The sequence below is a fragment of the Pelodiscus sinensis genome, chromosome 4 (assembly GCF_052426305.1).
Source record: "Pelodiscus sinensis isolate ZL-2025 chromosome 4, ASM5242630v1, whole genome shotgun sequence".
Classification (NCBI taxonomy): Eukaryota; Metazoa; Chordata; order Testudines; family Trionychidae; genus Pelodiscus; species Pelodiscus sinensis.
In genome coordinates this window covers 75,178,959-75,197,126 of record NC_143055.1, presented here as the reverse complement: position 1 = coordinate 75,197,126, position 18,168 = coordinate 75,178,959, and the positions used below count along the sequence as shown (strand labels likewise).

Genomic DNA, 18,168 nt, shown 5'->3' with positions numbered 1-18,168 from the left:
TTTTGACCTTACTGCTATTTAATGGCAGTGAGTTCCACAAATGAATTGGGTAAAAAAAAGATTTTCTTTTATCAATATTTAATTTGTTGTCATTTAAGTAAATGTAAAAAGATATTCAATGAAGCCAGGTGAGGTTGCACCATTGATCTTTGTAATGGCATTACAATGCTTGGATTTCTCTCAAATACACAAATAATTATATGTTTATGCAAAATCTCAAACTTACAAAGTATCTCAAATTTTCACAGAAGCCTGTTCTATTTGATTAACCACTGTCTATACTTGTTTTTATTTCAACAAAATATGTATCATATAAAAATCATTTAAAAGTACCTTACATATATATTTAAATTAAAATGATTATATATGAGCTAACAACCGTTTTACACATGAAATTACTGTATTATATTAAAACAAAACCTGAAAAAATATTATAAAATGTACCTAAAACATAATCTATAATAATAAATAATTACAACTTTCCAATAGAAGTACATTTTCTTGGGGGGCCCTGAAAGCTATCAGTTTTCATTTGTGCGGCCCTCAGTAGGCTTCTAGTTTGACATGCCTGTTCTAAAGCATAAAAATTATATTCCTAGGTGATAGGGACAATGTTGTGTCATTACCACTTCTTGGTACAAGAATAAAAGAATGCGCTTAAAAAATCCCATAGCTTATTTCAGCTGGTATTCATATGATGGAATATATCTAACAAAGTAAGCCTGACGCTTTTGTTCTCTGAGCATCATCTCAGAGTTAAGAAAAAAAATAGGTGCTCTGCCTGCATGTGCTACATGATTTGATCTCATCTTGAGGTATATTAAAACCAATTATCTAACATCTATTGTCCTGACTAATTATTAAGCTTTTACTTATCAGTTAAAATGTCACAACTTCCACATTACTTCCTCTGATTATATTGCTCAGAGCAGAAGGTTGTTTGATTTTAATTTTTCATAATTATATCTTGAGATAGCGTAACAAAGACAACATCTCAGTGAAAGGTGTGCATATTATGATACCAGTAATTTTGTTATGAAAGATTAAATATTCACACATTTCAGTGAAACTAACTTTTCATGGGTATGATCATTCTGGAGTTCATCATGAATGTTAGTGAGCTGCTCTCTTATTTATTTTCTATAAGTTCTGGTAGTGATCCATCCTGAATTCCTTTCCTGTAGCACATTTACACAAAATAATATACACAAATATAACCTGAAAGCTTAGTCTTCTAAGCACTGAATACCTAACCATAAAATGAAATGCCAGCATAAATTATCTCCATAGAAATTAGGTAAATAGTTATCACTGAGTATGTGATGCGACAGGAAGATTCCATTAAAGGTGAATAAAGTCTTGCAGGGAAACTTTAGGCAATAGATCATAGTCAAAAAGCTTTTAGTCTTATTCCAAAGCGTAGGCAGTGGAGATGCCCGGTTGCTTATGATGGCCATAAACCTGTCAAATCAGTAGTATTCAAATCACACAACCTCTTGTTAGGTGATAAGACTGTGACATTACCTCCAAAAAGGCACTGTGTTAGAAACAGTGTATTTAATGGCATGGAAAAGGCATATTATTTTTTAAATACAGCCCCAAGACACAGAATGCATGTGGCAGATAATTTGCAGCTTGCTCTGGGTGAACAGATAAAAGGATTTATAGAAAAAGTCATGGAATGTGACAGTGTCACAGTGGCTATAGTGAATACATGGGAAGCTGTAATTGAGGTTAAAGAATAAAAAATGGTTGATAAAATTTCAAAAGGTCATCAAATATTGTTAAACTGCTCAAAAAATACCATAATGACATTATGTGACAAATTTCTATTTCATTAAATAATTGGATATACCTCTAACCTGAACATTTAGGTCTAGGCAGTAAATTAGTTAAAAAAAGTAAGAGAGACACTTTTCAATTTAGGCAAGACATTTATTTTGTAAAACAAGCTTCTGAAAAGCCTGAAAGCAATAGAAATGTTTCCTCTATTTACAAACAAAAACAAAAAAATCAGCTGTACCAGTTGATTTTATGAGCACATGTATTTTCATTTTCCATCCCAATACTATAATATTCAGTGAGTGTGAAATGACTCAACAGTGAAACTGACTATAAACAAATGAAATTAATCTAGTTGCACTGTCAAAACTGAGCGAACAGCAAAAATTAGAAAAAAGTAAAAAAAAAACAAGTTTTATTTAAAATATTGTTAATAATTTATTATCAAGCTAGGGTTTTTTGGTTGGTTGGTTGGCTGGTTTTTTGCATAGCAATTAGTACTGAAAGTTTCCCTTTTGCATACATTTTCTTCTCTTTTTCATGCTCATTCTTTTCCTCTTTCTATAGTTTTCTTTCTGGTTATCTTTTCCCTTGCCATATAATTCTCTGCCTATCTAATCTAGTCCACACTACTAAACGTGATAAATACTAGTTTAGTTCTATAGCTTTCCTTTATCTTTCTAACCTGATTTGAGGTTCCACATAAGACAGATTTCACTATGCTTCCCAACATTTTAGTTCTCTTAGAATGCAAAATTCACTGTTGCTCTTATTCAAATTCATATTGGTTAATTAAAGCTTGAGATATATACTACCAACACTATTACTACACGGAAAAATCTGTAAGTTAATGTTAATAAAAGTAATTTTTGTAAGACAACACCACCTCTGCCTCCTCAGTCCATGATTAGTGTTTCATTGTGTCATAGTGAATGAAAACCGTACTAAAATGATCATTCTCTGCATTGTCACTTGCATGTTGTCAGCACCAGTTAACTAACATTCATTAATATTTAATGAATTCCGGTGCCTCAGCCAGAGCACCTGGCTTTAACTTGTGGCTTTCAGAGCCCCGGCTGACCAGACTGTAATTCTCCTGGCAAGAACACCTATGTTAAACTGAGTCAGCACAGGGCCTGCTGCAGGCTGGCATTCACATAATATAATCAATGATACACTCATTATGATGGATGGAGAAGCTGCTCATGTCAATGACTTTAATGAGAGAGTGGAGAGCTTCTTGAAATGCAGCTGCATGTACTGCAGATTTATGAAAAGAAACAGCTGTCTTATCAGCTGTTGCTGGAGATGATGGACTACTGAAATGAGAATCATGTTCATGTTTCTCTTAGAAGATGATGTAACTTCAGCTACACTTAATACCTTTCTTTTAAACTGAAAGAATTATTTCTAGCTTGATATTCATTCGATGACATTTAATTCTCCTCTTCACCCTTTAGCAACAAGACCATAATGTGGCAACATTACAGCAACGTGTCAGATATGAGAATAGTGTGATGCAGAAACAAAAAAGCAAACATAATTCTAGATTGTATTAACAAGATTGTCATATGTAAAACATGAGCGGTAGCTGTTCCACTCTACCCAACATTGGTGAAGCCGTAGGATGAATATTATGCCCAGAGATTGGCACCATGCTTTCAAAAACAACGTGGACATACTGGAAAGCAACAAAATTGATAAGAGGTTTAGAACACAAGGAATTTTTTAAAAGACATATTTAGTTTTGTGAAAAGGAGACCTAATAATAGTCTTCAGCTATGATAAGGGATGTTATAGAGAGACATCCTTGATCAGTTCTTCTCCCTGTCCAATGAAGTTAGGAGAAGAAATAATTGAATTAATCTGCTTCAAGGGGCATTTAGGAAAAAGTTTCGAACTAGATGATAGCAAAATACTGGAATAAGTTATGAAGGGAGGATGCAGAATCCCCATTATTGAAGGCTTGACAGAAAAGGATAGAGTAGACAGTCTGGCCTGTAAGTGATGGTCTAGGTACACTTGGTCCTACCTCAGTGTGTTAGGCCAGGGCCCTATATTTCAATGATTCAATCAAAGACATGAGTTATTGAGGAGAAAAAATTATGGCCAGATGACGCCTTACAAAGATTATTAATCCAAACACTAAATCACGTGAAAAAAGCTGTAAGAGAAGAAGGAAAAACATTCCCTTTTAGAGCTACTAAAAACCTGGCACGTTTGGTTTGGTTTACATAGATGTTGGCAAACTTTATAGTATGTTTAATTGTTAAATAAATAGTTCTATTCCTTATTTAGAAATAAGTAGGATCATACATATTTACCAGATGATATTTTTCATTAAAGAGTCTCAAAAAGGTTAACTAAGAAAAATCAATGGCTCATCATGTTAATTTTTAAACCTTGAAACACCAGGGAAATTCCAGAATACTGAAAAAGTTGTAATTTTGTGATAATATTAAAAAAGAGCAAGAGAGATGACCTAAGTAACAAGATTTCAGTCAGTCTGATATAATTCTAGGCAAAATAATGTAAACACTGGTAGGCTATCCAATTGATAAAGAATAGCACTATAATTCATGCCAGTCAATATAGATTTTAAGGCAAATTGGTTTTAATCGAAGGAACTTTATTTCATTCTTCAAGGAAATTGTGAGCTTGGCTGGTAAAGGCAACTACAATGTTATAACACATTGACTTAATATTGCACAAAATTCTGATTAAAATATTACCATTATACAATATATTAAAAAGCATAAGTTAAATGGAATATGCACTAGAAAACAGACAGATCTCAGGAAGTAGTAAAGTACTTGATGATGGGAAATCATCATCAAATGGAAGCGTTTCTAGGGGTGTTCTCTAGAGACTGCTTATAAGCCTAATACTAGTCAACATTTTCATCAATAATATGGAATTCAATATTAAATTGCTGCTGATAAAATGTACAGGTGACAAAGATTGGTAAAGTGATAAATAATGATAAAAACAAAGCAATAACACTGCACAAATCTTGATTGCTTGGTAAACTGTGCACATTTTAAAAAAGTGTTCTAATGTAGACAAATGCAAAATTATACATCTAGAAATGTATAATGAAGAAGAGGGAACTGTATCCTGGAAAGCAAGAATTCTGAACAGGATTTAAGAGGTCGCAACAGGCAAGCAACCCAATATCAGCTCCCAATGTGATGCTGTAGCAAAAATGACTAATGTGATCCTGGGTATCATAAATAAGGGAGCAATGAGTAGGGATAATACAGTGATTTTACCTCTGTATTCTGCAATAGAGACTTATCCTGAAATACTGTGTACCTTATTGGTGTCCACTGTTTAGAAATGATGTTGAAAAACTGGAGAAGGTACAAAAAAATGCAGAACAAACATTTGAGGGCTAGAGAAAATGCCCTACTGTGAAAGACTTGCAGAATTTTCTTCACATAGCTTATCACAGAAAAGAGATGACTTGAGTACATTGGGGAGAAAATGCCAGTAGCTAAAAGTCTTTTTGAACTAGTAGAGAAAGGCATAACAGGTACAAATAGACAGACTATAAAGCCAGAGAAATTTTAATGAGAAAACAGGCATTTTTGTTTTTTAACATCCATAAGAACATAAGAACGGCCATACTGGGTCAGACCAAAGATCCATCTAGCCCAGTAGCCTGTCTGCCGACAGTCGCCAACACCAGGTGCCCCGGAGGGGGAGGGCCGAAGACAATGATCGAGCGATTTGTCTTGGGCCATCCATCTCCAGCCTCTAGCAAACAGAGGCCAGGAACACCATTCCTACCCCCTGGCTAATAGCCTTTTATGGACCTAACCTCCATGAATTTATCTAGCTTCTCTTTAAACTCTGTTATGGTTCTAGCCTTCACAGCCTCCTCTGGCAAGGAGTTCCACAGGTTGACTTCGTGCTGTTTGAAGAAGAACTTTCTTTTATTAGTTTTAAACCTGCTACCCATTAATTTCATTTGGTGTCCTCTAATCCTTATATTATATCCAGGTTGGTTAATCTTTGGAACACTTACTAAGGGAAGTGGCAGATTCTCCATCTATTAATATCTTCAGATAAGGACCTGAAGACATTCTAAAGGATGTACTTTAGCTAAACAGAAGTTATTGGGCTCAATATAGTCATGACTGCGTGAAATTTGATTGCCTGTGATGTAAAGGAGATGTTGTTGTTGGTTGTCTCTCAGGTGCCGAGGAAGACATGTTATGCATTTCATTTGTGGAAACGCATGAGGCTCTGGAGCCCAAAGGTCAAAGCACACATGCGGCTGCAAATAGGGCACAGGACGCCAATTGTCAGTACAGGAGAGAACACAGCTGTATGTCGTCTTTCACGTGCAGCTGTGAGGCATTGGCGGTGGTTGTCCTCAAACTTTGTCACTGCTTTCCTCGTAAGAGAACACTAATTAATCTTGTCTGCAGCAGTCAGTTCAAACTGTCGAGGCTGACGGCCTGTCCACTGCAAGTTGGTCTTCAGGTTATCCTTATACCTCTTCCTTGGGCGTCCCTGTTTGTGACTACCACGTACCAGCTTTCCCTAGAACAGCTGCCTCAGGATCCTGCTTTTGTCCATGCAGAGAACATGACCAGACCATTGAAGCTGGATCTGGAGGATCTTAGCTTCGATGCTTGTGGAAATAACTCTATCTCGCACTTCTTGGTTAATAATTCGGTCCTGCCAGCATACTCACATGATTGATTGTAAGGAGCGCATGTGGAAATGATCCATTTGCTTGATGTGCCTACGGTATAGGGTCCATGTTTCACAGCCATGCAGGAGAGAGGTGAGGACCACGGCATTATATACCTTGAGTTTAGTTGACAGGCGAATATCTTTGTGCTGGAGAGCTTTAATACGCAATCTCCCAAGTGCCTGACTGGCTTTCTGAATCCTTGCTATAATCTCTTTGTCAAGGGATCCATCACTTGATATTGTGCAGCCCAGGTACTTAAAGCTATCCACTACCTTCAGTTGTGTACCATCAATAGTGATACATGGCTGTGGAAGAGCACTGTTTGGTGAAGGCTGTAAGAGGGCTTCTGTCTTTCTAAGCCTAATTGTGAGACTGAACAGTTTAGATGCTTCAGAAAATCTGTCAATGATGGTCTGCAGGTGGTTCTCTTGGTGTGCCATAAGGATGCAGTCATCAGCAAACAGCACTTTGGTGATAAGCCTCTCTAGTGTCTCGGTCTTTGCAGTAAGGCATCTCAAATCAAACAGTGAACCATCCAAACGGTATCTGATGTAAATACCAAGATCTAAGTCTCTGACAGCATGCATGAGGATTTGAGCGAAGAACAGGTTAAAAAGCACTGGGGCGAGTACGCAACCCTGCTTCACGCCATTGGAGATGTTGAATTTCTCAGCTGGCACACCATCCGAGAGTACCTCTCCTGTCATGTCGTCGTGAAATAGCTTGATGAGCGAAATGAACTTTGGTGGGCAACCCGGCTTCCTGAGGATGATCCACAATGCATCTCTGTTAACTGTGTTGAATGCCTTCGTCAGATCAATGAAGACAGAGCAGAGGTTCCTATTCTGCTCAAGGCACTTCTCTTGCACCTGTCTCATTACAAAGATCATATCAACAGTACTGTGATTAGGGCAGAAGTGACATTGTGACGCGGGGAGACTCACTTCTGAAACTGTCAAAATCAGCCTGTTCAGGATGATGCAGGCAAAGATATTCCCAGCAACGGAGAGCAGCAAGATACCTCTGTAGATCCCGCAATCGGATCTTGCACCCTTATTCTTGTACAGAGCAACTATCACGGCATCATGGAGGTCAGATGGCATTTCTTCCTCTTCCCAAATACTGGTCAAGATATTATGAAAAACCTTAAGTGACTCCTCATTAAATGCCTTGTTACAGTTCTGCAGGAATTCCATCCTTGCCGGATGCCTTGCCACAACTCATCTGCCTGATGGCCTTTCTAACTTCGTCCATAAATAGAGGATCTCCCAGGTCTTCAAGCGTTGGCTTCTGAGCAATCTGTTCCAGTGCTGACTGATCGATTGATGATGGACGTTTCAGGAGCTGACTGAAATACTCTTTCCATCGGTTATTAATAAAATAAAGTTTCTCAACAAAACTAATTTTTAATCATAAACAAAAACAATGTATTCTCCCCTTAATTTTTTTCTCAGAAATGGTTGAACCTATTTGTGATGGGCTCTCTTAGCCTCAGACTATGGGACTGCAGTGCTACCTTAACTCTCCAGCCTAAGCTGTCTCTCACAAAGCTTTGCTCGTAATAAGCATCAAAACCCTCCTGGCTCTCTTCTTACTCAGCACAACAATACGAGGAGCTCCACACTCAGCTAGAATGTACATATACTCCCAGAGCTATTCATGAATAAAACAGAAAGGCACCAGCTCCCAAGTCTGTACCTCAGGAATATACCATCTTATGCTGCTGAAGATAAACAATGCATATATATTTATTGGTTCACTACTTCATCAATGGAAAGTGGACATACGCCAGCCTTCATAAACTTGGGCAGATTTACCAAACTCTTCCAGCAACAAGTTAATTTACTGACTACAAAAGACAGATTGTAAGTGAGAGGCAAAAAGTCAGTAAGTTACCAAAAGAAAATAAAACATAAAAACCGTCTAAACTCTCAAACCTATTAGATGAGGCAACATCTCGATTAAGCAGTTTTTCTCATCTCATTTGATATTTCAATTTATAGAAAGCATTTCACCCTTGAAACTTTGGCCAATCCCCTCTGTTGGAATCTTCCGTGTTCTGAATGTCCTTGTTGATTGCACAATAGGTGGAGGAGAAAGGCCAATCATGTGGCTACTGAGTCCTCTTTTATACTCTTAATCCCATATGCTTGAAGAACACAAATCCAGGCATGTCTAGTGGACATTTCTGATTCCCCAGGCAAGGTTGAACAATTCTTCTGGTGTGGCCTTATGCAGGTGAGTCATTGAATAGTAGTTCCTTTGCTGGACAATGACTGTTAATGGTTGTTTGATACCCACCTGGGCATTGGTTAGCTCCCTTATTCTTGTAGCATATATGTTAGTTAAAATTATGCAACACAATTCTTATAATTGTATATGCATTAATGATATACATATGTACATGGCACAGTGAGTTTCAGCAAATCATAACTTTTCCCACAATACCTCACATGTCATGCTCTATGTGCAATAGTATAATTATATACAAATAAGAAATATGGGGATAACAGACACTCTCCAAGATATAGAACGTCACACTATTAGTAGGAGCAAACAAACAAAAAACACGAGACACAAAATGAAAATGGAAAGTTTCAGCCTAAATAATTAAGGTTCAGTAACTGAAAATAGTGTCTAATCATGAGAAGTATCAGGCAACTTCTGCATACAACATAAATATTTTGGGGAATAGTATGTAACTTTAAATTTTTCCATAGCTTTTTTCAGGTCTGTTGAGGAAAAGGTATGAATTCTTGGCCTCAGATATAAAATATATCAAGTTTCAATTGAAAAGGGAGTTTTATGCTGACATAGTAATCCCCTGAAAGTTCATCATTTGAAAGAAAATGATCTTGCATATTCTACTATTATGCTTCTGGGACAATCCAAACATGAAAACATGTATTTAAAAGTTTGGTTTTTGTTTTATTTTAAAAAACACACACTGTAAAATGCACAAAGGCTAACCAGAGGCTGGACTTTTCTTGAGATTACTGTCATTTGTTAAACTCTTACCAATATATAACATAACATCAGCTCATTGTTTAATGTGAACATAAATTTAGCAGCTCTAGATGACAAAGCATCTTCACAATTTTTTTCATTTACTTTAATCCTGAATTTCCATCTTGATGATGAATCATTACCATCTACGCATACTGATTTCTCCTGAGAATGTTTCAAATATCTGTGCTACCTGCTAGGAACTTTAAAATAAATAACTTCCTTACTGATCTACCTAAGCAATACTTCATACTATTTATTTCCTTTTATTCTTGCTTCTAGCACCAGGTACCACACAATCCACTCTAGGGTCTATCCATCACTCTATCTATCGTTCTGTTACAAACCACAGGCTATTCATCTCTAACATACCACACCATAAAGCAGTGGTTCTCAAACTTTTGTGCTAGTGACCCCTTTCATATAGCAAGCCTATGAGTGCAATCCTCCCTCTCACCTTATAAATTAAAACACTTTAGATATTCAACATCATTATCAATGCTATATGCAAAGCAGCACTGGCGGGGAATGGGGGCTGACAGCTTGCGATCCCCTATTAGTAACCTCGGCATCCCAAAGCTTATTGGAAAACCTCTGCCAAAAACTATTAAATCTGAGCAGCCTAATCTCAAATTTAAAATATATCAATAAATGAAACACAATGCTTTTTGTTTCAGAAAATCAAATTTCAGCATGTAAGTTTAATTAACAAAATTTAAGAAGTGATATTAAGACAGAGGCATGGGAAAATGTAAGACTTTTTATCATAGTCTATAAGATCTAGTTCTTTCCAGGAGCTTTTGTAGGACAAGAAGAGGTTCATTATCTACATTACATAATTCTAGGGCTCTTGCAAGAAGATAGCACTTCTATTTATGTTCACTCTATACGTATACTCTTTAATACACAAATTGAGCAACTCATTTTGGTTGGGCTGAAAAATGAGATCCCAGAGATAAATAGCCAAATATAATATTATGCAACACTGATTCGATATCTATTGACCAAAAGTATTATATGCATTCAAAAATAGTAGGTGGAATCAGTGAAGAAAAGCAATCCATCATACCCAGGAAATGAAATGCTTACACCAGCAAGGCCCTCACCCCATGTAGGTTTTGCCTTTTTTTGTTTTTTGGTTAGATGAATTATGTTAGTACTGTTAAGTGCAATGCAATGCAATTATAAATTCTTTATATTCCACTCGAATGTCTCATTATAAATCATTACCACCTTAACAGCCAATCAGCATTCTGAATTCCCCAAAATTCTGATATACCATTGTACTCGGAAAGCTGGGACGTTCAGGCTAGCTGATGAGCTGGAGAGGATCTATCTTGCTTGTGCTTTTAGGCAGACCCCTCTTCGTGCAGCGTTCCATTATAACATTCCCAATAGGGAGGTTTTTTCGCTTCAGTGAGAAAGAAAAAAGAGCCTAGATTTAAAATATAAACATGTCCGCTTTTATTCCCTTAATGGAGAATAAAAGTGAAATCATTTATAATGAATGTGATATATAAGGGCTACAGCGTATGTGGGATCATACAAAATCACATTTACACCACTCACCAGAGGACAGTCTTAGATCAGAAGCTGTGGCTTCAAGAGCAGGAATTAGATTATAGTTGAAAAAAATAACTTTGTATTTAAGTAATAAATAACTAACCAGATGGTTCTAGATAGATCAGTCTCCTCCTTGTTAGGGGTAAAGCAATTTTTTTTTCCAAAATGCCATACTTGGAAGGGTCTGAATAAAAGCAGACTGAGGTTAATGACAAAGCCCTCTTCCTCTAACTTGAAATATCATTAATTAAGTATTCTGTAAACAGTATCTTTTTCAATAAGAACACAGGAGAAGAGATAGCAAAAAAAGTGTGCACCTTGGTGTCTAGAAAGATCATCACTTGTACAGGCAGGCTTACATTTGTATCGGTAAAAACAATAATTGGATACTGATAGTAACTATCTATTTGAATGTATATGCCCATGTCTGATCTGCACATGTAAATATCTGTTTTGAATGTATATGTGTCTTGCAGAAGCTCCTATTACACCCTTATTTAAGCATGGCAACTCAAAGTCTAGTGGCATCATGAAATATTGAGGACAAGTCCAGATCTATGGTCACAGGTTTGTAGGAAAACATGTTAAGAGATTTTTAAGAATAGATCAATTACACTCCCTCTCCTGAACGTATACAGTGTGACTAGGATACTCAAAGAAAGCAGTATGGTTTGCTTGGATGAATTCTTGTAGAAACATTTAGGTTTATATTCCGTTTTTCTCCTCTTACAAATTTCATTTAAACCCAAATGTCTCCCCTAAATGCACCAGACATGTTGCTACCAGACCTGAATGCATTCACAACATGCATTATTTACCACCTATTATATAATTTTTGTAAGTCCTATAAAGTTAGCTGCTGTGAAGTCATCATTTTATAATTAATGAAAATAATATTTTAAATTTAAGGGACTCTTTTCTGAGTTTTGACTTCATACAAATCATAATGTGGAATGAATTTTCTCAGCCTTACATTAATTATTAGTTTTATAAATTAAGAATAAACATGGCTAGGCATAAAATACTATTATTAATAATTTGCTTTCAATAGAGGTATCAAAAATAAAAAACCTAGATATTAAGCTAAAAAAAACTAAAAAAAGATATCAAAATTGAATTCCCAAAATGCTACTTAAAACACATATATCACTTTAAAACATGACCTCCTGATCCTGAAAAATCTAACCATTTATCAAACTGAAAATGACAGTACCTGTTTTGTAATCCTAGAACAGCAAAACTTATGTGTAAGATTCCTTAATGATTATGGATGTTCAAGTGAGTTTTAAATTGTTTTTTATAATCTTTGGCCCATTTCTAATGTCATGAAGATTTTATTTTATATTCCCTTGTCTCATTAGCACCACTAAGCAGATGCTTATCGGTTAATGGTGTTGGTTATACTCATTGAAGCTGCTCCCCTGGGACCTTGGTGGACAAGGGCTATTGGCTCTGCTTCCAGGGAGTGGCCTCGCTGCCACAGCGAAGTCTCCTCCTCAGGTGCCGAGTCGGGCTGGCAGGGGCTGGTGGTCCCACTCTCTGGAAGGCACTGCAGAAAGTTCAGCAGCATAAAGCTAAGCTAAGCTTTATACTGCAGAGCCCACAGTGTGGGTAACCATGTAAGTGCTAAGATTTTCAGCACTTACACAAATACCCTAATACATGATTTCTAACACCCCAATATCTCAATTCATGTTTGTGATATACACAGATACTACAGGTTGATCCTCTCTAGTCTAGCACCTTAAGGACCTGACTGATTCTGAACCAGAGAATTTTCTGGACCATAGAATATTATCTAGCAACATTGCCTCACTTCCTCTGCTTTCTAGGCTGTTAGAGGACATTTAGGGGTAAGTTAGAGCGAAATAACAGCAGAGAACATTGAGAGCTAGGACCTATTGCTGTAAACAAACTTTATAGGACCTCGGGAACTTGGCCACACCCATGGGCCAACTGTATTGAAAGTTGCATGCTAATTTAGTTTCATTCATTTAGTTGCTGAGTACTGAATGAAGCAGAAATTCTGTGAAAAAATAGTATGTGATTTTGTAATTAAAACTTGCATCAGCATACAGGCGCATATGAGGTTTGGGATAAAGTTAGCACAATTAAGATTACTTTTTCTTCATTTCCTAACTTCTAAGTGCTAGACTTTGCAATCCTAATAATGTCCTTTCAATTTAGTTCTTTCTGTACAACTTCCCAGATTTAAAAATAAAAAACCTGCAAAAATAAAAAGTCTATCACATGGCATCATAATGACATGCATTGTGTCATTATTCGCTTTGAAACATTTAGATTCATGCCACTTGAGCGAAAGGAGCAACTGATAGAAATAGCAGAAGAATATGCAAACTGGGAAAGAATATTGCCAGGTCCAAGGAGAGCCCAGTAGGGGGATTCCAGAAACAAGGACCCTATGAAATATAGTGACCAGAGACAAGGCAGCATTCTGGAAGTGAGGACACTCTACTAGAGGGATAAGACATTTTGTCAGAGATTTGCTGTCAGACTTAATAATCTTGGGTTCCATTATATATTCCAGAGGAAAGTGTGCTATAGTGGGCACAGATTCCATCTGCAGTCTCTTCCCCCAAATTATTCACTCTCAATCTCCACCCAGCATCCATCCCCTCTGTGTTTGATTCATGGAGCTTCCTCCTCCACAACTCATGGTCCCAGCATGTTGAGCTCAGGAGACACAGGCTTCCCTGCCTCAGTTTTGGTACCTTGGTACTAGCATGGACAAGAGGTAGCAATTGCTTTGCACCTGCTGGAACAGGCACAGGACAGACAGACTCTTCAGAGATTTTAATGATTAAGCGCTAGTAAGTCTTGTCACAAAATATGCAAACTGTAATTTTTCAAAGGCTTATAACATAATCGAACTTGGGTGAATTTGCATGAGAACACCAAAAGACATTTTTTTTTTTACATAATAGCCTGCTAGTGCCAAATTTCAAGTCCCTACTCAACTATGGAAAATTAGAGCATCTAAAAGTAAAGGTGGCCAGAATGTTTTAATACGTACATACAAATAGTTTTCCTGAGACTCGGTCTCAGAAATGGATTAACCCTTTTGGTTGAAGTTTAAAAACCAAAAACAACAAAAACAAAACCTCTACAAAATCCATGGTAGACACCCAGCATTCATAATTTCAGTCAAATGCTTAAATTTTAGTAAAATGATATGCAACTGGGAACAATGTCTTATAATGAGAAGCGTCAGGCAATCTTACTAGTAATACAATTATATATCTACTACATATAAGAGTTTGTCTGTCTGTGAGTCTGTATGTCTGTCTGTTCAAGATTGACTCCTAAATGATAAAAGCAAGGAACACCAAATCTGGTATACAGTTCCCTCTTATCATAATGTAAAGCAAGATAAGGGTCTGGTTGTGCAAGTAACATGGGATGTGGCTGGAAAGGGATTGCTTCTCATAAAACCATACAGAAAAGAGACAGAATCACCAGGGAAAAGAGCTGAAAAGAGCTGGAGGGGACATACACACCCTCCATCTGGGGCTACCCAGCCGTGAGTCTCTTACCCCAAGGTGCCCTTTAGGACGGTTGGGGGAAGGGAGAGGTTGAAGCAAGAGGAAAATGCACAGTGTGATGCATTCCTCACTCTGGCTGGGGGCGGGAAGGGGGGGAGACACACAAGTATATATAATAACCTAGGGATTCCCTGAATTAATACAACAAGACTTCTTATTCTGCTATTAGTTTACTGGGTGTATATGCAATAGGTGGGCATCTGCATGATATTAAATATATCTTGAAGATTTATTCCACCACTGACAAAGCTTAGTGTAGAACCTGGTGGGGATTTTTGCAGGGTGTCTCTCTTTCAGTTGATATAAAGACCAATCCTTGGCATCTAAATTTCTTCAGTATCAACTCTAGTTCTGCAAAGGGCAGTTAAAACTGCCTTAAGGTAACAGCTAATGATTTTTCTAGCATAGTGGAATCCTGTGCTGGCATAGGACTAGCATCATTCCCTGTTTCACATTGCCCCAGGCAACCAGGTGCTTAGAGGAGGATTGGGGTATGCAGGGAAAATTACGAGAGCACAAGATTGCAAAGCAAGACTAGAGTTCATTAGACTCACTGGACTCTATAATATCCTAGGGCAATCAAAGCTGTCCTGTTGCTACTCCGATGTGAACTAGAGCCATATTTCACCTTCCAATGTTAAAGGAACAAAAGACTCCAATGTCACAGGAACAAAAAGGTGGCAGAAAGTTACCTACATTTTGTCTTCCTCCACTGTGCTGCTCTGGCATACCTAGGGAAATACATCATAGACAAACCTAGGAAGCCATTACCATCTGATAAAATGATACTCAGAGAACTATCTGAATAATAATGCTGGTGCAAGGAGGCGTCAATTCACAGAATTAATCAAACATTTCATGTTACGTCTGCTTAAATTTAATATTTAAAATTGCACTTTGCAATGGCTATAATTATTGTTACAACTTTTTTTTAAGTTTCTAACTATCTAGACATAGAAACTGTAATTTATTCGGTACTTCACAGTGCTTTTCAATATCAATTTTCTTAACATATAGCTGAGGGCTAACATAAGTAATAGATTTTTTTCCTCAATACATACGGGTCTTTCGAGCAGAATCTTCCACAAAGAGAGAAGAAATGTCTTCATCCACTCCTGCTTCATTCTTTGCAATACAAGTATATGCACCTGTATCTTCATAGCGCACATTGCTAATGTGCACCTCACTGCCATTTGCTGAAAACAGAGGGAAAATACACACAATTTCAGTTTTGCTACAGTGTTTTCAGATTATATACTCAGTCAGTTTTCTCAGTTCACTCTAATTAAACTGCTTCCCTTCCTGAGCTCATGTACTGGCACAAGGCCAAACTCCAAAAGTATTCAGTTGGTTAGTGATCTGTGCTATCATCCATTTCACAGAGAGTAGAAATATCACTTCTACATGCTGCTTGGATCTGGATGTCAGTCTCAGATTATATATCTGCTTGAATGTTGACATGCTTTTTTCTATAGATTTTGGCTGCAGTTGTACTAACTCTATATAAAATCAAGGGTCTGTTTTGGGACCCGTACTGTTCAATATCTTCATCAGTGATGTAGATATTGGGATAGAGAGTACGCTTATTAAGTTTGCAGATGATACCAAACTGGGTGGGGTTGCAACTTCTTTGGAGGATAGGGACATAATTCAAAATGACCATAGCAAGTTAGAGAAATGGTCAGAGGTAAACAGGATGAAGTTTAATAAAGAGAAATGCAAAGTGCTCCACTGAGGAAGGACCAATCAGTTCCATACATACAAGATGGGAAGCGACTGTCTAGGAAGGAGCATGGCGGAAAGGGATCTAGGGGTCATAGTGGACCACAAGTTGAATATGAGTCAACAGTGTGATGCTGTTGCAAAAAAAGCAAATATGATTCTAAGTTGTATCAACAGGTGTGTTGTAAGCAAAACTCGTGAAGTCATTCTGCCGCTCTACTCTGCACTAGTTAGGCCTCAGCTGGAGTACTGTGTCCAGTTCTGGGCGTCACATTTCAAGAAAGATGTGGAGAAATTGGAAAGGGTACAGAGAAGAGCGACAACAATGATTAAAGGTCTAGAGATCATGACCTATGAAGCCAGGCTTCATGAGCTGGGCTTGTTTAGTTTGGAAAAAAGAAGATTAAGGGGGGACATGATAGCGGTTTTCAAATATCTAAAAGGGTGTCACAAGGAGGAAGGAGAAAATTTGTTCCTCTTGGTTTCTGAGGACAGGACAAGGAGTAATGGGCTTAAAGTGCAGCAAGGGAGGTTTAGATTGGACATTAGGAAAAAATTCCTAACTGTCAGGGTGGTCAAATATTGGAATAAATTGCCAAGGGAGGTGGTGGAATCTCCCTCTCTGGAGATATTTAAGAACAGGTTAGATAGACATCTGTCAGGGATGGTATAGACGGAGCTTAGTCCTGCCTTGAGGGCGGGGGGCTGGACTTGATGACCTCTCGAGGTCCCTTCCAGTCCTATGATCCTATGATTCTATGATTCCGGTGTCTTGTATTGCTGATTTAACACAAAATAACATATCTTACAGAGAATGTAATGTAGTAAATTTTCAGCAACAATTCTTGTTGAATGAGATATAGCTCCTAATGTATAGGATGCTACATTAATTGAACTTCTTTATAATGTAGCATAATTGAGTTAGAAAAATGAATGGTCACATTTGCATAACCCAGCCTCTTTTTCATGTGTATATTCCTGCTCACAAATTAATCAGAGTGCCACTTCACACTCAGGTGACAATTTATATGTAAAAAAACATGGAAAAATGGATTTTTTTAGCCCATTAAAATTCACTCCCATGTCTTTTCAGCCATAAAAGTCTAATGAATGCATTCAAAAGAACTACTGCATCACATGCTGAAATATAAAGATAGCACCTAGGTTATGCAATGCTACTCACAGAGGCTAGGAAGAAGGTCCTTTGAAATATCACTCTGAGCAAACCCACCTTTCTAAAACATGTCACAAATATGCAGTGTTGCTCTAATACACATTTCAATTGATAATTCTGCTTTAAAAAAGCAGCATAGCAATTACTACAGCTGAAATTGAATACAGAAGAGTAGTTGACAAGTTTATACAGGATTTTATAGTAGTATTCTGTAGAAACCTGCCTCTGTATCAATTTCAGAGCTATATAATAAATATGCATCTAAAATAGTATAGGTTGGACCTCCCTGGTTTGGCACCCTCAGAACCTGAGTGGTCCCAAAGGAGGGATTTTGCTGGAACAGGGGAGCTCATTTCTGACCCCCTGCCACGAGCCCCCAAGCCTGGTTCTGCGCCTGGTCTAGCCTCCTGGCAGGCTCCTCATGTGCGAGCAGCCCTGCTGCCCTGTCACCGCAGCCCACAGTCCCACTGCTGGGGCTCTCAGCTTTGACGTGGAAAACCACTGCCATGATGCCACTGTTTGCTACCAGGCCTGCCAGGACAGAACTGGCCGTGCCAGCCCACAATCCTGCCGCCGGGACTCCTGCCCCCCCTCATTCCATGGCAGACTGCTGCTCAGCTACCAGGATTCCCAATCCTGCCAGCCCTACT

The 18,168-nt window shown here is 37.8% G+C and overlaps 1 protein-coding gene and 1 long non-coding RNA gene across 4 annotated transcripts in view; one reads left to right on the top strand and one right to left on the bottom strand.

Moving 5' to 3' along the window:
• Positions 1-18,168, bottom strand: part of FSTL5 (follistatin like 5) — a 549,779-nt gene that overhangs the window by 98,468 nt on the left and 433,143 nt on the right. For both annotated transcript variants that reach the window (XM_006121877.5, XM_006121878.5), the window contains exon 10: positions 15,684-15,818. In XM_006121877.5, the coding sequence (XP_006121939.4) occupies positions 15,684-15,818 (135 nt within the window). The remainder of the gene's footprint in view (positions 1-15,683; positions 15,819-18,168) is intronic.
• Positions 1-18,168, top strand: part of LOC142829617 (uncharacterized) — a 74,761-nt gene that overhangs the window by 3,293 nt on the left and 53,300 nt on the right. The gene's annotated exons all lie outside the window — the stretch shown is intronic.